Source organism: Equus quagga, chromosome 7, assembly GCF_021613505.1.
Source record: "Equus quagga isolate Etosha38 chromosome 7, UCLA_HA_Equagga_1.0, whole genome shotgun sequence".
Lineage (NCBI taxonomy): Eukaryota > Metazoa > Chordata > Mammalia > Perissodactyla > Equidae > Equus > Equus quagga.
Window position 1 is genome coordinate 40386218 of NC_060273.1, and position 22165 is coordinate 40408382.

Here is a 22165-nt window from a genome sequence, read left to right on the forward strand (position 1 = left end):
AGGACGCCTTCACCCCCGGCGTCCTCCAGGGGGTCCCAGGCAGGAGCCCCTCAGCCACTGGATCCTTGGACCTGCCCCTCCCGGGAGCCAGCCCGAGCTGAAGAGGGACCTGTCACCCACACACCCAGTGACTCAGGATGCTCCCAACCCAGGGTCCAGGTTCTGCTGCCCCAGGAGAGCTGCGGGGCCTCTGCTCTGTCCCAGTGCTCTCCGAGTCGGGGGTCGGCAGCACGCTGGGGAAGAGCCAGTGGGGTTCCATTGGGTCTGTGGGCACCAGCAGTTTGCACACCTGTGGACCTGGCGGGTGTGCACACTTGCCTTGGGGGCAGGGGACCTGCACTGGAGGCCAGCCCAGCCGCAGTGAGCTGTGACCTCAGCAGGTTCCTTCTCCCCTGAGAAGTCAGGACCCCTCTGAGGAAGGTCAGGGTTAAGTTGATTACAAGGTTGCAGGTTGGAAAGTTGCCACTGTGGTCTGTCCCTGGTGAGGAGGGACTTCTGAGCGTGTGTGTGACTCTGTGTGTGTGCGTATGTGTGTGTGCACACAAGCACACATGAACGAGTGTGTTGGATGCTATGGCACAGGTGTGCCCGTGTGTATATGCCCGAATATGTCACCAAATAGTGGAAGAGGTTTCTGGGAGGGGTGAATGTCTGTTCACAGGTTCCTCCCTGGACAAGTGTGTGCGTGTGTTTGGGAGGGGCATGGAGGGTATGTGAAAGTGCCTGTCAGCATGTGCAAAAGTCCGCTACCTGACAGACACGTACCCGGGGGAGATCTGGTGTCCAGGTGTGTCACTAGGTGTGGATTGTCACTCTGTGTGTGACTGTGAGTGTGTGTGAGTGTGTGTGTGTGTGGTATGGGACACAGCAAGGACAGGGAAGCTGAGGAAGGTGTCCGTCTCCTGGCAGAGAGAGTGTGGCTGGTGGAGTGGACCTCAGGGCCATCCTGGACCATTAGGTGTGTGCCCACCATGGGGCTTCTATGCCCCTTGGGGGACCCTGGGAGTGTCCCTCTGGGGGCCCCTGGAGGTGCTCCTGGCCATGGGAAGAGAGAGGTGCAGGCTGGTGCGTCGTTTGGTGGGGTGGCCTGGGTGGGGTCTGGTTTCTGTGGGAGTCCTTGCCAGGAGAACCAGACCTTCAGTGGGGCCAGCATAGGGGGCACAGGGTGGAGGAGGGTCACCCGGAGGGCTGGAGTCGGGGGCTGGGCAGGAGCAGCAGCTGTTTCCTCGAGATTGACCGGCGGGGCGGGACTGCTGGGAGTCGGGGCTTCCTGCGCAGAGGTCAGCTCCTGGGCCTGGTTGCGGCCAAGGGACGTGCGCACCAGCAGGTGGGGCCCAGCAGGGGAAGCGAGACAGCCCGGGGAGCAGCGGTCCCAATGCCCACGAGCAGCAGCTCTGGTCCTGCCTGAAGCTCCCCCCACTGCAGGTGCGCCCCTGGACACCTGCCTTCCCAGACAGATCCTCCACCTAAAACACGGCAGTGAATCCCCGCAGGAACCCCGGGAGTTGAGAATTATTATCTGCACTTTACAAATGGGGAAACTGAGGCTCAGACAGGCTAAGGCCACCCCAGAGGGTTAGAACCAGACAGCTCTCTGCCCTGGGCCAAAGGATGAGGCGATGAAGGCCAGGTACTAGGCAACATTTGGGGAGGCGCAGGCCTGGAGCCGAGTCCTCTAGGGTGGGCACACCCCGGAGCAGAATGCAGCCTCTCCTTGTGCCCTCAGCGACAGCGCCAAATGCTTGGCAGGCCTTGCTCTTTCCTTGCAAACATAAATCTCAGCTCTGTCCCAGGTGGTAGAGTAGCTGGGTCCAAATAAGGGGTGTGGGAATTGCTGAGGTCTTCTGGTGTTTGTGCCCAGAGCCTACCGATGTCTAGAGAGATCGAGGGGCAGGAGGGGGCCACAGACACACACCCTCCCCCACACGCCCACCTGCACACACTGATGCATATACACACACACGGAGCCACCCCTCTGGCTGTCCTGGGGGAGCCCAGCTTCCCCCAGCCCCGAGAGGATGTCACTCCCATGAGCTCCCAGCTCCAAAGAACCGTGTTGCCAGTGGAGGCAAGAAAGGGGCTCCCCAGGAAGACTCTGTGTTGGAAAGGGTAGTCTAGACCCATTTAGGATGTGTCAAAGGTAGCTTTGAGGACCAGCTGCCCCTAATCCCCAGGCCATTTAATAAGAGAAAGAGAGAACAATTAAATCAAGTGCAGTTCTCTCCCCATCCCCAGGAATATTACTAGTTTTTTTTTCTCCTTTCGGAACTGAAGATGATTTAGAACAGGGGTTTTCAACTGTGGCTGCATATTGGAGCTACTCAGGGAACTGTACACAATGATGCTAGGGTCCCACCCAAGAATTCCTGCTTTCTTTGGTCTGGACAGGAAGCTGGACGTGGAGGTTTTGTCAAGGCTGCCCAGGTGACTCCGACCAGCCTCCAGGGCCACGGACCTCTGGGTTAGGGACTGACCCTGCCCTCTGCATCTGCTGGGGCCCAGGCACGAGGGCAGACATGCCCCGGAAAGGGAGGGGACCGAGTCACCCACGAGAGGACAGACTGTTTTTGAAAAACCCTTGGCAGCCTTTCTCCTTGCAAACAACAAACAGCTTCGTGTGGTCTTATCTGCTCCCAGGCCGGCCCCCCGGACTTGGACTTGGCAAAGCCCGCTGCCAGGCCCGCTGGCTCACTGCTCACTGCCAAACAGCCTTCTCCCAGATCTTTGAACCTAGAGCCCAGGGCTCAGGCGGAAGGCCCTGCGTGTGACTCAGGTCGGCTGCGGGTCCCAGGCCAGGCGCTTCCTCTCGCTGGCTGTAAAATGGGGAGAAACATCCTCACCGTACTTATCTCCTGGGGCCGGTGGGAGGGTCCAGCAATGTGATAGCTGCCAAAAATGCATCAAAAAAGAGGACTGTGGGAATGTGCATTTTTGAAACGATGTATTTTCTTATTCAGAATTCGCTAACTTGGGCTGATTGACCGTTGTAACTAGTGCACATTTATAAGATTCAATTTTCTCTCTGGCTATTCACACCAGCTTCTGTCTAGTGGGAAGCAGTGTGAAGTGATGGAGGAAGGAGACGGGACTGGGGGAAGGGGTGGCCTGGAGGAATCCCAGGAAATCCAGGAAGGCTTCACAGTGGAAGAGATATTGGGGTTAGACCTTGAAAGAAAGGTCAGTGTTTGAGGGCTGTCTGTGGATGAGAGGTGAGCCTCCGTCTGTGGGGCTCTGGGAGGCAGAACTGGAGAGGCAGAGGGGCAGATTCTATCTCAGTAGGAGAAAAACCTCTCTACTGGTAGAGCCGACAGCATCGGGAGGTGGTGATTTTCCTGTCACTGGAAGCATGCAAGCAGGAGAACAAGGGGATGTTTGCAGAAGGAGTTTCAGCCCAAGCCAGAAGATTGTTATGATCCCTGAGAGTCTAGGATCATGATTTTAAGATGCAAGAGACAAGTTCCACCCTGGGCTAGCCGGGGAAACCAGCCAAACCCACATAAAACAAGACAAGTGTGCTCCAGGCCAAAAGCTGGGGCCAGCTGAGCAGTGAGAACCACAGGCTCGGAGAGGGCAGGAGGAGGATCTGAGCTCAGTCGTGGTGGAAAGGGAGGACTTGGAGAGAGAAGAGGGCATTCCTGGCAGGAGGAGCTGCTCAGGCCAAGGAGCGGAGGTGGGAAGGAAGACGACCCACTGGAGCACGAGAAGAGGCTGCTGCATCTTGAAGGCCCTTGGTTAACCACTGTCTTCCTCTGCTCTCACCTCTCCCACACTTGAGGAGAGGAGGCGGGCCGGAAATCCTTCACACCCAGTAAGCCTGCTCCATTTCCTCAGTGCAAAATGGCAACAGCATCTCCAGCTCCCCAGAATGTCATGGTTCAGGCACAGAGTTTGGCAAATGCTGTTCAGATCTGAACTGTGGAGTGGAGAGTGGAAGCAGAGAGAGCTGGGGAGGGAGGGGCAGGTGCTGGGAAGAGGGGAAGCAGAGGGGGAGCTGGCAGGCACGAGGCGGGGGTACCAGCCGCAGGCGGGTGTAGGGGAACAGAGCCCCAGGAGAGGAGATGGGGGTTCAGCCAGGCCTGAGGGCTGGACCAGCCCGAGGTAAGGAGACCTCTAGAGGGGTTGGGGATGGAACAGGTGGGACCCAGACCCACAGGCAACATCCTTGCCTGTGCTCCACCAAATTCACCCATCATTTATTGAACACCTTCTGTATACCCGGCCCCAGGCCATGCACTGTGCAGCGAAGTGGACTCGAAGGGTCACTATCTTTTGTTTGTTTGTTTGTTTTGAGCAGTCACTGTGTGCCAGGTCCAGGGCAGCATAGGTCTCTCACTGGAACCTTTCAACAACTTGCAACAAGCTTGCAAGGCAATGGTTATCAGCCCCACATTCCAAAAAGGAAACTGAGGTTCAGAGGGGTTAAGTGACCTGCCCAAGATCAGGCAGATGGTAAGAAGTCGCACAGCCAGGATTAGAGGCCAGGTGGGTCTGTCCTGAGCCGCTTGCTCCCTCTACCCCGAGACTTCTCCTGCAGCCTGCTCTGGAGCCCGGAGCAGAGAGGTGAGGAGAGGGCTCTGTGAGGAAGGAGGGAGAGGGAGAGAAAAAGGAGAGAAGGGAGAGAGACGGAGGCAGAGAAAGGCCTGGAGCACGACAGGGAAAAGCACAGAAGAGACAGTGCTCAGAGCTGGAGGCCGGAGCCAGGGACAGCATCAAAGGCTGCAGGCAGGCCATGTGTGTGCTTGGCAGCCGATGACAGGGCCGAAGCACTCATTCCCAGCAGGACCAGCCTCCTGCGGCCACCGCTCTGAGCCCTCAAGGCTCTACCCAGATTTCTTGCACGCTCCAGGCCTGGACTGCAGTTCCTGGGGGGCCACAGGCCCTGGGGGGTTGGCGCCGGGGCTTTGGCACTGGGTGGCCATGACAACTTGGCATCCCCCATCTTACTGGGCTGAGGCTGAGGAAGACTGGGCCCTGGGGCCAGTAGGCCCAGCTGTGCAGCATCACCAGGCTGCAGCGGCCAGACGTCTGGCCAGGAGGCCTCTGGACAAACTGCAGAGCCGCCAGATGCTGTCCCCCCACCCCACCCCCGTGCCCCTTTCAGGAGGGTGGTGCTGGGGCTCAGGCTGGGGCGTTGGCAAGGCCGCTTGTTAAGGCTGGGCCACTCTGTGGTGATGGAGTCAGAGCTTGTCTGCACCAGGATCGGCTGTTGCCATGACTACGCTCAGGCCTGGGTCTGGGGCCCAGCATCACCGCGTTCCCCAGTGAGAGTTTCACTCGTCCGTGGGGACTGAACCCGTGATCTCGGCCGGGCAGACGGCCCCCGGCCTGGCCAGTGAATTAGCTTTTCCTTAGGAAACTATTCACTTTGCTCATTCATGGTGTCCCCCTCCGGGCCCCGGCGCCTCCTAAGACAGCTCTGTGTCAGACAGCCAGAACCCCACCCAACCACTGCTGCCCAGTGGCTGAGGACGCTGACCTCGAGCCGTCCTATCAGTGTGGGAATGGCTGCATTTTTGCTGGCAGCAGCCACATTTCCTTACTGCTCAGCTCACTGTCACAGCTCAGCCTGCCCTCCCACCACTCTGGCCCCTCCCTATGCTGCTCAGGGCTAGAGAGAGTTGGCTGCCCAGCAAAAGGCAAACGGCGCTCAGAACCAGCCCCATGCCGGGCCCTCTCCAGGGGGAGAGGAGAAGAAGGTAACGCCATGCAAACCGTCCTACTCAGACAAGTGGCTTGGGTTTGAATGCAGGCTCTATTTCTTTCCAGCTGTGTGTCCCTGGGCACGTCTCTTAACCTCCCTGAACCTGATTTCACATCTGTTGAGATGAAGATAGTAATCCTAGCACTTCCAACCTCACAGGGCCATTCTGAGGAACGTGACTGTGAAAACGCTTTTGTAAACATCAATTGCTTTGTAGACGTGCAATGTTATCATCGTCATTGTTACCATGATTTTATTAGTTCCGGCTAATGGAGGACTCTGCCTGCTTCCTTCCAGGGGTCCCAGGGGCCGTTCCTGGTGGAGTCCCAGGAGGAGTCTTTTTCCCAGGTAACATACATAAAACTGCCACCCCGTAAGCGGATTGGGATCACAGCCCTAAGAGAGGCCCATTTTGACCCTGCAGAAGTGAAGGACATTGGCCACCTACCCCAGAGAACCCACAAGTTGCTTCTACTTAAAAAAGCAGTTTCTGTGACTCTGTTTTACGACTATTAAGAGCATAAATTTTCTGAAAGAGGAAACACAACGAGACTGTAGGAAAGTGGGTGCCTTCACGCATCCCTGCCTTTCACAGTCTTCAAATCGTTAACCCCACTCTTGGGAATCTATTCAAAGGAAATCATTGGAAAGTGAAAAAAAGAACCGTCTGTAACAAGGTTCTTAGGAGTATTATCTGCAAAAATGTAAAACAAGAAACACACCTGATTGGAGGGTGTGATTAAGCACACTCTAAAATCATACACAGCTCCTAAAAAGTATGAACACGCTACCTGTTGTGCAACACGGTGAAATGTTTTTTCAAGTAAAAATGATATAAAAGCAACGACTGTGTGCAGTTGGAGACTGGGAGCCCCAAAAAGAAAATGGGCAGGATGTTGGAACGATGGAGCAATGACATTGGGGTCGGGGGGGGGGGGGGCCATACTTTCTTTTAATTTAGAAAAAAGTAGAATGCTTTAAAGTTGATTGAAAATCAAGAGTAATGTTTTCAACACTTAAAAAGTATTTGAGTGTTCAGAAGTGATGCGGAAGTGAGGGCAGCTACCAACATCCTTCCAGGAACAAACTGGCGCTCTGCTGTTGGCCCAATGAGACAGACCAGAAAACTGAGGCTCACAGAGGCTAGGACTTGCCTGAGGTCACGTAGCTGGGCAGTAATGGATCTGAGCGTGGTCAAGAGGTGGCTTTCTGGCAGGACACTAATTCTTTCTCTCTCTCTCAATATAGGGGCTGGTCTCGGAGGCCTGGGAGTAGGAGGTAAGCTCAGAAAATAAATTTGGTCCCTTCTGACAGGTTCTGGGTATCACTCCGGCCCACACAGGTCCTGGCACCTCAGAACCCCAGAAGGTGCAGGCAACAAGGGCCTCCTCGTTTCACGGCCCAGCGTCCAGTGCGGGAGACTTGACTGTGACCTGGAGCCCGCTGCCTCCCGCCCCCTGCCCCTCCCCCGGACTCTTTCCCTGGTGACCCCGCCTGCTTTCATGTTTCTTTTGATCTTCCCAGCATCCCTGCAAAGCCCGCTGAGTGGGTATCATCATCTCCTTTGGAGGCTGGGAAACTGGGTCTGAGAGAGTGCAAACCACAAATCAGGGCGGGAGCTGGCTTCCCCACCCCAGCGTCTAGATACTGGGCTCCAGCAGCTCCCTGTCCAAAGGGGAAAACCAGCTCTAGCAGCTTTTTTAGGACCTGGGGAGGGAGAGCTCACTATACCCTCACTCTGCCCTGGGGGGATAAATAGTGGGACAGGCAAGCTGGTGCTTCCCATTCACTCCCGTCTCTTTCCCCGCAGCACTGGGACCTGGAGGCAAACCAGCCAAGGCAGGTAAGACTGGAGGGCAAGGAGGGGAGGGCCTCAGAGCTGTGCGCCTGTCAAGGGAGCCAGCGGGCAGGAGGAGGGAGGAGAGTAGTGGGCAGAGCCAGCCCCCAGGTATGACCAGGTTGGGACCAAGCCCAGGGCTCCAGCGACAGGAGACTGGAGACAGCTTGACGTCCTTCCTGTGTGAGGGGTGTCCAGGGTCCACCCTGTGAGTGCCGATGTGCCCAGCTGCCCTGGCCCCTTTGCACAGGGTTTCAGAAACAGCCCAGGGGCTGGGGACACAGGTAGGAATTGATGTTCCAATGGCCACCAAGCCTGTAAACATTCCTCTGGGACTCAGACACAGACGGTGGGCCCCAGAGTCTGCCTGGATGGTCCCCTGACCCCAGACCAAGCCCTCTCTAACCACAGGCCAAGACTCTAGATATTCCTGACTTTGATGACATCATGAGCCCTTATCCTGACCCCAGAATAAGCCCTGAGCTTACCCCCAGGCTGAATCTTGACCCTGGCCCCATGTGAGCTTCCTTCCTGATCCCAGGCCCCTTCCAGCTATGTCCAGACCTTAGAGTTTTCCAGCAAAATGTGGCTAGCTCTGTCTTGGCCTCGCCTATGGGGCCTGGATCTGCCTCTAGGGCCCACCATCAGCTCCAAAGAGCACACCCCTAGGCAAGGGGGAGGGCAGCCCCCCTGGGAAGCACCAGTAGAAATGGAGCAGGTGGAGGAAATGGTGTCTCCATCCAGATTTATGGCCCTATCAGCGTGAGATGCTCCACATGTGGCCTCGGCACCCCGGCACTGATCCGTGTCTCCCTGGCTCTGAGGCCCGAGGCTCCAGGACACTTTGGATGTCCAACAGCTCTTATGAAATCCCCGATGTTCCATGATCCAAGCACAAATGAATCTTCAAGGCCCAGATTCCCTGCAAGCCCATCTGGGTTGTGAAACTCCAGAGCTGCGCCAGGCGAGAGCAGCAGGGGCAGGCAGCTGGGCCAGGGCTTCCCCGGGGTCTGTGGGGTCCGCAAGGCTGGGAGCCCTTGGGATTCATGCTCATCCTGCATCCTGTCTTCCTGGAGGGGTGAGCCATCTTCACAGGGTCTTTGAAGGAAGAGAGAATGCAGGAAAGGCCTAGAGACACGACAGCATGGAATTAGGACCCAGCATAGCCGAGAAAACCCAGATTGTGGAGGCCATGACTGCAAAGCTAGCGTGGGGATTGGTTGATCCCCTTGGCAGCAGGGGACACCCAGCAGGTGGTGATTAAACACCGGAGGGAAGACTCAAACAACTGCATGCAGCGTCCCATAATGCATGGTTGCTAAAGCGATGCTTGTATTAATTAAAGATTTAGTTTAGACTTCCAAAAGAACTTCCAGCTTGGGGTAAAGGAGCAGAGCAGAAGCAAAGGCAGAACATCTGACTGGATGAAAAGAGGATGGGTTCCACGGCTCCCTGAGGTCATCTTTCAGCCTCAGGACTCAGGGCTGCAAAGGCCAAGGCAGGGCCACAGTGCCCACCCCCAGGCAGCTCCCCACATCCGGGCCTGCCCAGGCGGGACGGGATGGCACGAGGCACAGGCAGCATGTGTCATGCTTGGGAACAATTAATCCCTTGGCAAGTAGAGGGTGGGTGGCCTGGCAGCTTCTCCATGTGGGCCTCAGCCGCCTGCCCTGCCTGGGCTCTCGGTGGGGGACCAGGCAGCTGGGAGCCAGCACCACCCACACCCCCAGCACCAGCTGGAGGCCAGCTGCCCACCTGAGAGGACATGAAGGAGCGGGGGACACCTACTGGGTGCCCTGGCAGCTGAACACATTAGGTGCTTTCTGCTCACAAGCCCGCTGGTCCTGGAAGGTCAGGGACACACTGGTCATTTTGTAGGTGGGTAAACTGAGTCTCAGAGAGGTGAAGTGACTTGCTCCCACATGTACAGTAGGTAGGGGTAGGAGAATTTGAATCCAGAGCTCTCTGACTCCAGGAAGAGAGAGGGTTGGGCCGGCGGGGGCCCTGGGCACTCAGCTGTGGTCAGATCCTCAAGGTCTCTCCTCCTTTCCACCAGCTGGACTTCTTGGGGCATTTGGGCCAGGGGAGTCCACAGGAAGGAGGACATGCCATCGTGGTGTGTCACGCCCAAGGACAGCCCTGGGACCAGACAGCTGAGGGGAGCACAGGGAAAGGGCAGATGGCTGCAGAGGGGCTGCCTGCCCCCACCCCCACCGGCCCCAGCCTCTTCTCACTTCCTGTTAGATCCCCATCTTCTTTTCCCAGCTTCTCTGTGGTCAGGAAAGGCCAGAGTGTCCCCTACCCTGTTGGAGCTCAGGAACTAGGTCTGGCTTGAGAGAAGCCCCTGACGGTGCTGGGGAGGGACAGGGCCTGCAGGGCTGGGAAGTGAAGCCTGCCATACCCCAGGCCCAGCCTGACCCCCACACCACATCTGCCGGAAGGGAGACTGGCCGGAGCTGGAGACCCATTTTACAGAGGGGCTGGCTGGGTGTCAGCTGGGGCCAGCTCACACAAGTAGGAAATGGAGTAGGGGGAGAGAGACCACGCCCAGTGAAAGCCAGGTAGACCCTCCAGGGCTCAGCAGTCCCCCAAGTTTGGGGTCAGTCCTCAGAGAGGGCCGCCCCTGGGCTTGGGACCCTGGCAGCCAGGACTGGTGCTTGCAGGAGAGATTCTCACATAATTGGAAACAAACCCAACCTGATTGCCCATCGGCCTAGCCAAGGCCCTGGAATGTCTCCTGGAGGGGGAAAAGGAGCGATGGGGCCCAGATGTGAGAAGGAGGGAGCCAGAGGGACCCACTCAGCTTCTCATAAACATCCTAGCATCTGTCTGCAAGCAAGGAGGCTCCTGCACTGCAGGGCAGGCTAGATGGACGGACAGATAGATGGTGGGGGACAGAAAGGGCTCCAGATACAGAGGAGGGGAGGGGGCTGAGCTAGGGGACCCTTGCAAGGAAGCAAAAGAAAGGCCTTGGGGGGGGACCAAGGTGGGAACAAGCAAGGCCTGGCCAGGTCTTGCTGGCAGATTCTGCTCAGCTTCAGCGTTTACAGAAAGCCCTGCTGGGTCCCCCATCAGCTGGCAGTGCTTCCAGGGGAAACACGGCCTGGTCCAGGAATGTCACGGAGGGCCTACACGGCACATCAAATCTACATGGCACAGAGCAGTTAGTTGCTAAGCAGCAGCTGCTATTTTATCAGAATCAGCCCCCAAGTACCAAAGGCTTGAGTCCAGCTTAGGGGCCTGAGTGGCCACAGCATTGCCCGGTTCCTGCCCCCGTTCCACGAGAGCCCTCCCACCTTGGGCCCCAGAAGGATGCCCCGCACCAGACTGTCCTCACCTGGCTCTCTCTCCTCTTCCCTGCAGGTGTTGGCGGGCTCGCGGGCGTCGCCCCTGGGGCAGGTTAGTGTCGACATCCAGGCGAGATGCCCTCTGGGGGCTAGAGCCAAGCCCAGGGCATCTGTCTGCCTGCCGTGGAGGGCAGTGGGGTACAGGGGCGCAGGCCAGGCCTGTCCTGGGCGCTGGTGTGGGGGTGATCCTGAGACCACCTGCCTGGAGCCGCTGCCTAGGGCACGAGGGAGTCCCAGCTGGGTCCTGGGTGCTGTTAGAAGGAAGTGATAAGGGCTGGATGGGAGAAGCCCTCAGAGCCCAGAGGAGTGGCTCCACTCAGTGGGGCTTCAGGAAGGCTTTCTGGAGGAGGAGGGTGTAGAGATTGGACCCCAAAGGATCCCTGCAGCTTTGTCAGGCTGAGCGGAGCGGCCTGGTCCATATTGCGCTCCAGCATCCACATCGGTCCTGGGAGCAGTAGTCGTTGCTTGGCATGGAAGTCCTGCAGAAGGGCCTCAAATACACCTCCCGGGCCAGGCAGGGCTAGGTGGGCTGGGGCTCAGGACCTCACCCCCTCCTCCTCCCTGCAGGGCTTGGGGCCTTTCCTGCAGGCGCCTTCCCGGGTGCTCTGGTGCCTGGTGGAGTGGCTGGTGCTGCTGCAGCCTATAAAGCTGCCAAGGCTGGTGAGTGTCGCTCTTTGGGACATGCCGGAAGCCCTCCGGCCTCCCTGGGTTCTCCATTTTGCTGAGAACCTTTCCTGGGAAGCAGGCAGGCGGGATCCTCATCTCTAATCTACTGGGGCTCAGGGAAGCAACCAGCCATGCCCAAGTTTCAAAGTAAGGTGGTGGCAGGGCCAGACCTCAACGCTGGGCCCTCCATGTGCAGCCCAGGGCCCTCCAGCTGCCCCTGTTCTTATATGACCCCTGGCCTCTCCCACTCCTGGCCCCATAGGTGCTGGGTTTGGTGGTGTTGCCGGTGTCAGTGGGGTTGGTGGCTTAGGAGTGTCTGCAGGTATGGTGGCTAGATCCAAATTGCCTGGGTGAAGGCTGCAGGCCTGGGTGGAACCTGCTCTGATGCAGCCCCTTCCATGCAGGTGCGGTGGTGCCTCAGCCCGGGGCAGGAGTGGGAGTCGGAGCCGGCGCCGTAGGGAAGCCTGGGAAAGTGCCCGGTCAGTGTGGAGTCCCTGGGGCAGGAGTGGGGCGGCCAGGGAGGGGCAGAGGCCACACCTCCATACTGGGCAGGAAGGGCAAGGCCTGGCCACAGCAGGGCAGGGAAGAGGGCCAGGCCCAAAGTGAGGTGCCTGTCTGAAATGGGAGAGAGGGGCCCTGGCCGACTTTCCACGCCCTCCTTCCAGGATCTTGGAGCAGAAGGAGACCTCAGAGGCAGGCTCTGTGGCAGGCATTCAGGTGACAGATGGGGAGACTGAGGCTCAGAATGGAAAGTCAGTGCAGCAGGGCCCTCAGTGGTCACAGCAGAGCTGGGGTGAGCCCAAGGTGCTCTGACCCCCATCTGGGGCTCATTCCTTTGCACCAAGCCCTGGAGGAAGTGACTTCAGGTTAAACAAAAAGCTGTCTGAGTCCACACAGCAGGGAGGAACATCTGGAAGCTGTTAGCCCTGAGGTGGGCTGGGCCGGCCATGTAAACAGGCTCCAGGAGACGAGATAAATCCACGCACAGGAACGTTTGCAGATGACTTCCGAAACTCGTGGGAGGAGGCTGTAGCCACCACATGTGTCCCTGGCTGTTCCTTCTGGGCGCCCGGGGGCTGGTTAGGGAGCCCTGGACCCACCGAGGAGGGCAAGGCCGGGGAGGGGTTTCGGAGGCTGGCTGCTGCTAGTGACTCCTCCTTTTTCTTTTGGCCACAGGTGTGGGGCTACCAGGTGTATACCCAGGTGGAGTGCTCCCAGGCATAGGTGAGGGCAAGGAGGAGAAGGGGACCCCATAGCAAGGACAGCATCCCTGGCAGCCTCCCTGGTGGCCCCTCACCTCCCCCCATGCCGAGGCCACCATAGGCCCTGGGTCCTGACCAGCACCAAAGCTCAGGCTAACAGACTTCAGGCCCCTGGTCATCTTTCCCCACAAAGGCCAGTCAGCTTCCTCCCTGCCCCACCCAAGCCCTGACCCCAGGCCCAGGCCCACACCATCGTCACGGCCTGAGGTGGGCCCCAAGGAGGACACACCACATCCCCAGTGTGGCCAGCTGTTTCCCAAAAGCCGTGAGTCACCAGGGGGCCCACCCAGTGCATCCGCCCTGCAGGAGACCCTCAGGGCTGCCCTCTCAACCTCCTTTCCCTGCCAGGGCCCGGCCACCCCACCCAGCAAGTGACCTCTTGGATTCCCCCAAAAGCCCGGATTCTGGCTGCTCTGAGGGATTTGCTGACAGAGTGTCCCTCCCCTTGTCTCTCTCGCCGAGATGGCCCAGACCCAGGGGAGACATGGGCAATGGGAGCACCAGAGCTAGAGGTCGAGATTCCGGCCATAGCAGAGGGCTGCTGCATTTGGTTGTGAATGACACTGAGAGAGAGCCCCAAGGGCACAGGCATCCCACTCACCAAGCATTTATTGTCCTCCTGCTCTGATGCGGGTGGGCAGGGTGCCTGGAAATTAACTCCAGTTTAGAGGCGAGGCCTTCTGAGGCACAAGCTCACGTGGCTAGGAAACGGGATCAAATCTCAGGTCTTCTGGCCTCGGGTCAGACAGGGAAGGAAGGTCACCACCAAAGAGGCCCCCCTGCCACCACACGGGCCATGCCCATCGCTGACGGTCAGTTCAGGAGGCCAGCGGTGTGACCCAAGGGGAGTGTGGGTGCCAGGCTGGGTCTGCGAGGCCTGCCTCCCCTCCCTCGCTGCCAGAGCCCTCTTTCCCCCTCAGGAGCTCGGTTCCCGGGTGTGGGAGTGCTCCCTGGGGTTCCCACTGGAGCAGGAGTCAAACCCAAGGTCCCAGGTATGCGCTGGCTGGGTTGGGGGGTCCATGGTGGGAATCTCTGCCCACTCTCAGGCCCCTCTGGCCTGGCTGGGGTTGGGGTGGGGACCCAGGGCTCAGGGCCCTCTGGGTGGGCACCTCCTGTGCTACAGCCCTGGTGCAGCTGGCGAGGGGGCAGCAGACCTCTCAGAAATCCCGAGCGAGTGTGAAGGCAACATGAGCTGGGCAGTTTGGGCGGAACTGGCCACTCTCAGGCCCTCCTGGCCCTCAGTGCTGCCTGGCACCGGCCAGTGGTGCCCCTGTGCCCTACGTCCATGATGGCAGGACTCAGGATGGCTCCTGTCATTGCAGGTGGAGGTGGAGCTTTTGCTGGAATCCCAGGTGAGGCAAAGCTGGGTCCCCCACGGGGCGGGCGGGCCAGCAGGGTGACCAGCCAGGCAGGGGCTCTTGGGAGGGGCTGGTCACCCAGAATTTCATCAAGGCCTGTCCAGCTTCCCCATGCCTACTGCTCCAGGCCTTGGACTGGCTTCAGCATAAAGTGGCATCACTCACAGGCCTGCTTCCCCCACCCCACCCCAACCCCTCTGCCTAGCAGTCCAAATGAGCCCAGAAAACCCACCAGTCTGTGCTAAAATCAGTGAGGGCTGCGGGCCCGAACTGTGGCCCAAGCCCCAGGAAGGAGAGAGTCCTGCAGCTTCCCAGAGGAAGTGGCCCCCACGGGGGGCTGGGGTGCTCAGCGAAGGCTGACAGAGGCAGGAAGGCCGTGGAGGCAGGATGGATCCCAGATGCAGTGCGAGGTCATTCTGTCTGAACAGAAAGTGTGAGACTGGAGGCTTAGCAGGGGCTGCTGGCCTAAGCTGCGGGGACCTGATTCTGCTCTCCTTGTTGCCACAGGAGTTGGACCCTTTGGGGTACAGCAGCCTGGAGTCCCACTGGGGTACCCCATCAAGGCACCCAAGCTGCCAGGTAAGTCAGGAGGAGGATCCAAGAGGCACCACCTACCAGGCCTCACTGCTGAGTGGCCAGCTTGTGGGAAGCACTTGTTTGCCTACTGGTGTCCCTGGGGGGCAGGTTAAGAAACCTGGGTCTTGCAGCACACTTCCCGTCATCAGCAAAGGAAAGCATGGGGAAGCCATGCTGCAGGAGTTGGCCCGACTCACGAGCACATACATGCGCATGATGCACACACATGCACGCCATGCACAGGCATACACACGCACAGAGACCCACAGCCCTGATGGGAAACCATCTTGTTGATGGTAAGAAACACCATTCATGGGAAAGACCCCTCTGACGTCAGCCCACCCCACCCCTGCAATCAGCTCATACGTGAGATATTCCCTGCTGGGGAGGGGAGTCAGGAAGCTACTCAGACTCTAGGGCCATGGCAGGCCTGCACTGATGGGGGATGGGTGTCCCACTGGGCCCTGGGGCAGGGGTGCCCTCTCCCTCCTCCACCCCAGGCCTCTGCTCTTCTGAGAGCCTCTGTGAGCAGCTCAGGACCCTCAGGGGGTGTCTCAGACTCAGTACCTGGGGGAGTAGGTCTGTCCACCCAGGTAGTGGGAGCCCAGCAAGGCATGGGGCTGCCATGAAGCAGCCCCTGAGCCCGCCCCGGCCCCTCTGCAGGTGGCTATGGACTGCCTTACAGCACTGGGAAGCTGCCCTTTGGTGAGTAAGGCCCTCCTAGACTGCTGGGCTTCCAGCTCTCTCCAGCTGCAAAGGAGCTGGGTCCTTGCCCTGGGCTAGGAGAGCACCCAGCTGCGGAGGGGGCGGGGGTGGAGTCTTAGAATGGGAATCCCCTAAGGAAGGAGCAGGGAGCTCAGACTCGGACAGCCCGGTTCTCAATCTCGGCCCTCGTGCTTATCACCAGGCCTTGGGTGAACCCGTTTCTTCTCTGGGCCTCAGTGTCTTTGTCTGTAAATGAGAATAACCACCCCACACCCACGTTTCTGTTTGCCTTAACTCTGGCCAGGGGTATGGTGGAGACTCTGGGGAGCCCAGGCCCCAAAGGGCAGGGCAGGAAGGGCAGAGCAGGGAGGACAGCTGCAGTGCCATCTACGCAGCCTCCCGCTCAGCCTCTCTACTTCGCAGGCTATGGGCCCGGAGGAGTGGCTGGTGCAGCGGGCAAGGCTGGGTACCCGACAGGGACAGGTAAGGAAAGCCTCCCCTCACTGCCAGCCAAAAGGGCACTAATCACCCAGGCTCTCGAGCCCTGGAGCCAGCCCACTGTGTATCCAGGTCCCTCTGAGCCTGGAGAAGGATCCTGGGTGGGGGCGGCTCTATCGACCTCTGCTTGCTGTGAAGCCCCACCCACACCCATATGTGAAAGGGTTGGTTCTCTCGGGGCTGGAACAGGTGGCCTCTGGAGATGCAGGGGCACAGTGTTCAGTCTCTCCCCTTCCCCTCCCCCAAGGAGTTGGTCCAGCTGCAGCAGCAGCGGCAGCTAAAGCAGCAAAGTTTGGTGAGTACCTCTGGCGTCCTCACCTGCCAGCCCCCAACCCCCAACCTCTCCATCCCTATTACACTGAGAGCCTGCCTCACAGGTAACTAAACAAGGCGGTCCCTCCCCACACCCATTGTCCAATTTTTTCAAAACCATTCCTCTCTCCCCCCGTCCCTCCCTCCCCCATCCATTCATTTATTCTTCCCTCCATCCCTCTCTCTATTCATTCCTCCATCCATCTATCCATCCATCCCTCCATCCATTCATTCCTCATTCCATCCCTTCACCCATCCATCCATCTATTCTTTCCTCCCCACCTCTCTCCTCCCTCCCTCCTTCCATCCATTCATCCATCCCTCCCTCCATCCATCCATTCATTCCTCCCTCCCTCCCTCCACCCCTCTCTCCCTTCCTCCCTCCATCCATTAATTTCTCCCTCTATTCTTCCATCTGTCCCTCCATCTAACCATTCATCCATTTCAGAGACCAGGGACAGATAGGAGCTCTGCTGGAAAATGTAGGTACTGTTGTGGGAATCAAGAAGAGGGAGATATTATTTCTGCCTGGGGGAAATCAGGAAGGCTTCTCAGAGAAAATGACATTTGATTCAGGCCTGAAAATACAGGTGCAGTTTGCCATGTGGTTAAAACAAGCAGGAGCCCAGGCAGAGGGAACGGGTACTATGGTGGATGGGATAATTTGAGGTGGTACATATATGAGCATTTAAACAATTTAATAGTTTAGTATCAATTTAATGTGCACTATAAAATTTTTAACTAGCCCACGATCCCTTGGCTCACAGACGTAGCATGGCCTTCCCTGTGCCACACAGTGGGGAGAGTGGGCATCTGTCCCCTTGCCCCAGGGAACCCCCCAGTTCAGAGTCAGATCATTGAGGCTGAAGTCCTCACATTCACTCCCAGTCCTGGGGGAGCCCTTCCTACAGCCATTTGGGACAGAGACCTCTCCCCACCAGCCCAAGGGGGCCAGAGTGTGGAAAGAAGCACTGAGCTGGAGGCCTGCTCCACAGAGGCCCCCAAGGCTGGAGGGGACGGCTGGAATGTGGGAGCAGGAGAGTGGGGCAGCAAGGGGCTGCCAGAGCCAGGCCGCCAGGCACTTGGATTACAAACTTGGCCGAGTCTTCGGAACACAGGGAGAGGAAGCCTTGAACATTCCTACAGGGGCCCGTCTGGCGTGGGGAGCGGCCGCTTGTGGTTTCTCAGTATGTGGCAGTGATTAGAATGGGATTTGTCTGAAAACGTACAAGTCTCTTAATGAGCGTGTTGAAATGGACACTTTGGGGGTGAGTCAAGGAACAGTGGGGTGGGGGCCTTCCCAGGCAGACATAGCGGGAGACGCCTGGGCCTCATTTCCAGAGGAGATTGTGCTGGTGAAAATGTGGGCCTCCGAGCCGCCTTCCTGCCCGGCCTCAGGAGGGACCCTGGGAGCCACATCTGCACTGTCTCCATCCTAACAGGTGCCGCAGGAGCCGGAGTTCTCCCGGGCGTTGGTGTTGGAGGTGCCGGCATTCCTGGGGTACCCGGTGCAATTCCTGGGATTGGAGGCATCGCAGGTAATGTCTGTTCCAGCAGGGGGTGGGGGTGGCCTTGAGAGGGCCACAGGGAAAGGACCTCACCATCTGTGGCTATCTCTCTAGGGGTCGGGGCTCCAGCTGCTGCTGCAAAGGCGGCTGCTAAGGCAGCCAAATATGGTGAGTGTCCCCAGGAGTGGCAGGCCCAGGACTCCAGCCTGCCCTCAGACCCTCAGGGCCTGCCCTGGCCTCTGCAGTGGCCTCGGAGACCCCAATCTGATAAGGCTGGATGGACTTTGCCTTCATCCATCTGTGGCAGTCTCCCTCCCCGTCCTGAACATGCCTTGTGCCTGCCTCCTTGCCTTTGCCCTCTGGCCAAGCTGCCTAGGAGGCCATCTCCAATGTTCTCCACTGACTGGCCCAGTAGATGGGGGGCGGTGCCTGTGGAGCATCTGGCCCCTCCTGCCGTCCCCCCAAGGCTGACCCACAGCTGTTGCACCAACTGTCTGGGTGCCCAGTAGCGAGAGTTCTGACTTTGCTTTAGACACAGACCCCGTTCTTCCCACCCACAGATCCAAACTCTTAGAGCTCTGTGGGAGTTCTCTCAGTCCCTCCCCATCTCTCAGATGAGTTGGATCCATGCAGAGGCAATGCCAGCCAACCTGGGATCCTGCACTCAAGACCCGCCATCCTATAGCTCCCCAGAGCCATGCCCTTGGAAGACCTCTGACATTCCCATGGGGTCCAGGCCAGAAGAACAAGCCTTCTCTTCCGCAGGAGCTGCTGGAGTTGGAGTCCCTGGCGTTGGCGTCCCTGGCGTTGGCGTCCCCGGCGTTGGCGTCCCTGGCGTTGGGGTCCCTGGCGTTGGCGTCCCTGGTGTTGGGGTCCCTGGTGTTGGGGTCCCTGGCGTTGGGGTCCCTGGTGTTGGAGTCCCAGGCATTGTTGGACCAGGTGAGCTGAGCTGTATGGGTAAAAGAAATATTGAAACTGTTGCCAAGACTTTTGGATTCTCCCTAATACATTACCCATCTATCCTCTCCATATCCTTGGCCATGCCTCATCTTCTCTCCCTTGGGTTATACCCACCTCCTAATTAGCTACTGACAGCTTCGTCTTCTCCAGTTCACCTTCTGGCTGTCAATGTGCTCCTGGGGGCAGGAACCATGTCTTTTTCATCTCTATGTTCCCAGCCCTTAGCTGAATAGGTGCTCAGTGAATGGTGGATAGATGGGTGAGTAGGTAGGTAGATGGATGGATGGATAGATTGATGGGTGGATGGACAGGCAGATGGACAGCTGGGTAGGTAGGTGAATGGCCATGTGGATGAGTAAACAAATTTATGGATGAAGGAGTGTGTGGTGGGTAGATGAATGGACAGATACAAGGATGCATGGACACATGGATGGATAGATAAATGGGTAAAATGGTGGATGGAGAGATAAATGGGTAGATGGAAAGACAGATGGATAGACATGTGGGGGACTAGATAAGTGGTCAGAATGATGGATAGATGGATAGATGGATAGATGAATGGATGGATGATGGATGGATAAGCACATGTTTGGATGAGCAGATGAACAGATGGGTGGGTAGAAGGCAAATGCAAAATGGTTGGATAGATACTTAGATGAATGGATAGATAGACAAGTGAGTGGATAAGTGTATGGATAAATAGGTGCATGAGTGGACAGAGAGATAAGTGGTTGAGTGGGTGGATCAAGGTCCAAGGATAAAGAGACAAATGGACAGACATGGGTAGGTCAGTGGGTGGATGAACGGGTGGTTGGGTAGACAGATGGCTAGATGGGTAGATGGAGACATGAATGGGTGAATGGATGGACAGCTCTACATTGGCTCGAAAGAAAAGGCTCCAAAAGACAGATGGGTGGACAGAGGCATATACATGGAGTATCTCTCCTCCGTTCTCTCCTGAGCATTTGTGTCCCCCTTGGTCTCTCCAGGGGCTGTGTCACCAGCTGCAGCTGCTAAAGCAGCCGCCAAAGCAGCCAAATTTGGTGAGTGTTATGCTGATAGCTCTGCCCTACCCTGTTCTGGCTTTTACTTACCAGAACTAAAGAACCCTCATCTTCTCGTCCTCAATTGTACAGCCCAGAGAAGGGGAGTGATTTGCCCAGGGTAACACAGCAAGTCACTGGCAGAGGTGGGACTTGGACCTGTTAAGCCCCAGGACAATGTCCCTTCCAGTTGTCCCCCACCCATGAGGCCATGGGATTGAGTGATGAGAGAGTCCCAGTATGGCATTCCCAGTGCAGACAGTGTCCCTGACCCTCCCTGCCGTGGCCAGGGCTCTCTCAGAGGAGCCCCAGCCTGGCTAGGGATATGGGACCTGCCCACAGTCCCTCCACAGCCAACAGAGGGGCCCTTCCCCAAGTGCTCAGAGAAGAGAGGGAGTGGGGGAGTGTTGGAGGGTGTCAGGAAAGGCTTCAGGGAGGAGGCTGGCAGGGGGCCCAGGCATTCCACAGTTTCCTGTCCTTCATGGACCAGACTTGGGGGAGGCTCTTTCCCAGCCGACCAGCATCCCCCAGAGCCCTCCCCAGCCTCTCTCATTGAGATCCTTTTCCACTTGGTTCTCTTCTCTCTGCAGGCGCTAGAGCCGGAGTGGGAGTTGGAGGCATTCCCACTTTCGGGGTTCCTGGCTATGGTGTCGGTGTCGGAGCCGGTGTTCCTGGAGCTGCCATTTCCCGTGAGCCTTCATTCCATCTGGGGAAACCAGGAGAAGGAGTAGGGGCTTCTCTGGCGTAGGGCTATCTGGGGGATGGGGAGTGTGGACCGGGCTTCAGTGTGGTCAGGGAGGAGTCGGAGGAGCGCTCAGGCTCGGCCTGCGGTGCCTTTGGGGCAGGACAGCTGTAAGCACAGCCCGGCTGAGGTCCAGCAAGGCTTCTGAGAGTCTCTCTCTTTCTCATTTCCTCATAGCTGAAGCCCAGGCAGCAGCCGCCGCCAAGGCAGCCAAGTTTGGTGAGTGCCCCTGCCTAGTCTGTCCTCGCGCCCAGGGCCGCCACCTGCCCTCCTCCCCAGCCTGGCCCTGCTCTCCCCGGGGCCCAGGCTCCGAGCTCAGAGCAGTTCTCCAGCATGAGGGCAGACCAGCCTCATACTCAGGCCTCGGGGGCCAGAATGGCCTGGATCACGGTCGGGAGCCCCTGGCCCTGTCTTCCAAAGCCACACTGCACTTCTCTGCCCTCTTCGGATGCCACCGTCAGGGTTATTGGTGTCCTGCTTATCACCCGCACCCCAAACCAGCAAGCTGAAGGTGCCCATGCAGCCATTCTGTCCCCCTGCCCGCCTCCACCCTCTGCACCCCGACAAGGGGATGCTTCGAGGGCCAGGCTGGACGCTCCTCCCTCCTGCAGGTGCTGGTGCAGCAGGAGCCCTAGGAGGGCTGGTGCCAGGTGCCGGAGTCGCAGTTCCAGGCGTGCCGGGCGTTGCAGGGGTGCCAGGTGAGCTGCGGCCCCAAACCAGAGATGGGAAGAGAGAAAGCAGTTGCCCCTAGTTTGGAGGGAAGAGCCTTCCATGGGATTCCAGACTGCTGAGTGGACCCGGCATGTCTCCTCCCTGCCCGGGACACTCAGGACGTCAGCCGGCTAGGCAGCTGGAGCTCTGCTCTGCCAGGGTCCAGGGGCCTCATTCCCTGCCTGTGGGGCCTCGCTGGTCCCTGATGGGGTGGGAGTGCCTGCATCAGCCCGTGGTTCTCCTGAGCTCTTTCCCTCTACAGTCAGAGGCCAAAGGGGGAGATGAAGAGTTACAGTGAGGTTACCTTACAACCTTCCTTGGTGGTTTTTCCCGCCAGAATATTTCTCTTCTGCATTCCTTCTTTCTGGGAGAAATTCCCCTTTCGAGTTCCCCCAAGAAATGAGCCATTTCCTCCAATAGTTTTGGATACAGGCACGATTAGAATTTTTTTAATGAACACCACCTTCTGCAGAAAGCCCCACAAATCTCCTCGACTGAGGTTTGGGAGAGAGGGTCTGTGCGTCCACCCATCACCGCTTTGGGGCCTCCACCACAGGCAGAGCTAGAACGCCACAGTCCCAGAGCTGCTTCCTGGGAAAGGGACGTGCCCAGATCAGCCAGCGGACCACCCCCAGGGCGGGCCCTGAACCCAGGCGGCCTACCACGGGCAGGCTTTCCTGCCCCTCTCTGTCTCTTGTGTGAGGAGGCTGAGGGTCTTTGGGGAGAGAGGACAGTTCCCTAGGGGTGGACTCTGAGGGGTCTTTCCGCAGTAGGGGATGGGAGAGAGTGAGTAGGGGGCTGGGGACTACTCCTCAACTCCCGCTCTTCACCTTTCCAGGAGTAGTGACCCCAGCAGCTGCCGCAGCCGCCAAGGCCGCCGCGAAAGCCGCTCAGTTTGGTGAGTGTCCCCCTGCCCCTGAATCCTGCCTCCAACCCTCG

At 58.3% G+C, this 22165-nt stretch overlaps 1 protein-coding gene across 11 annotated transcripts in view; it reads left to right on the top strand.

Annotated features, from left to right (window-relative positions):
* Window positions 1-22165, top strand: part of ELN (elastin) — a 31324-nt gene that overhangs the window by 303 nt on the left and 8856 nt on the right. For 7 of the 11 annotated variants that reach the window (XM_046666824.1, XM_046666823.1, XM_046666822.1 and 4 more), the window contains exons 2-22: window positions 5999-6049; window positions 6950-6979; window positions 7512-7544; window positions 10902-10937; window positions 11453-11545; window positions 11956-12030; window positions 12728-12775; window positions 13734-13805; window positions 14136-14165; window positions 14679-14750; window positions 15411-15452; window positions 15876-15935; window positions 16198-16245; window positions 17705-17800; window positions 17885-17938; window positions 18536-18709; window positions 19720-19773; window positions 20364-20462; window positions 20693-20734; window positions 21127-21213; window positions 22065-22124. In XM_046666824.1, the coding sequence (XP_046522780.1) occupies window positions 5999-6049; window positions 6950-6979; window positions 7512-7544; window positions 10902-10937; window positions 11453-11545; window positions 11956-12030; window positions 12728-12775; window positions 13734-13805; window positions 14136-14165; window positions 14679-14750; window positions 15411-15452; window positions 15876-15935; window positions 16198-16245; window positions 17705-17800; window positions 17885-17938; window positions 18536-18709; window positions 19720-19773; window positions 20364-20462; window positions 20693-20734; window positions 21127-21213; window positions 22065-22124 (1356 nt within the window). The remainder of the gene's footprint in view (window positions 1-5998; window positions 6050-6949; window positions 6980-7511; window positions 7545-10901; window positions 10938-11452; window positions 11546-11955; window positions 12031-12727; window positions 12776-13733; window positions 13806-14135; window positions 14166-14678; window positions 14751-15410; window positions 15453-15875; window positions 15936-16197; window positions 16246-17704; window positions 17801-17884; window positions 17939-18535; window positions 18710-19719; window positions 19774-20363; window positions 20463-20692; window positions 20735-21126; window positions 21214-22064; window positions 22125-22165) is intronic. The other 4 variants (XM_046666815.1, XM_046666819.1, XM_046666813.1 and 1 more) reach the window with 4 other exon arrangements.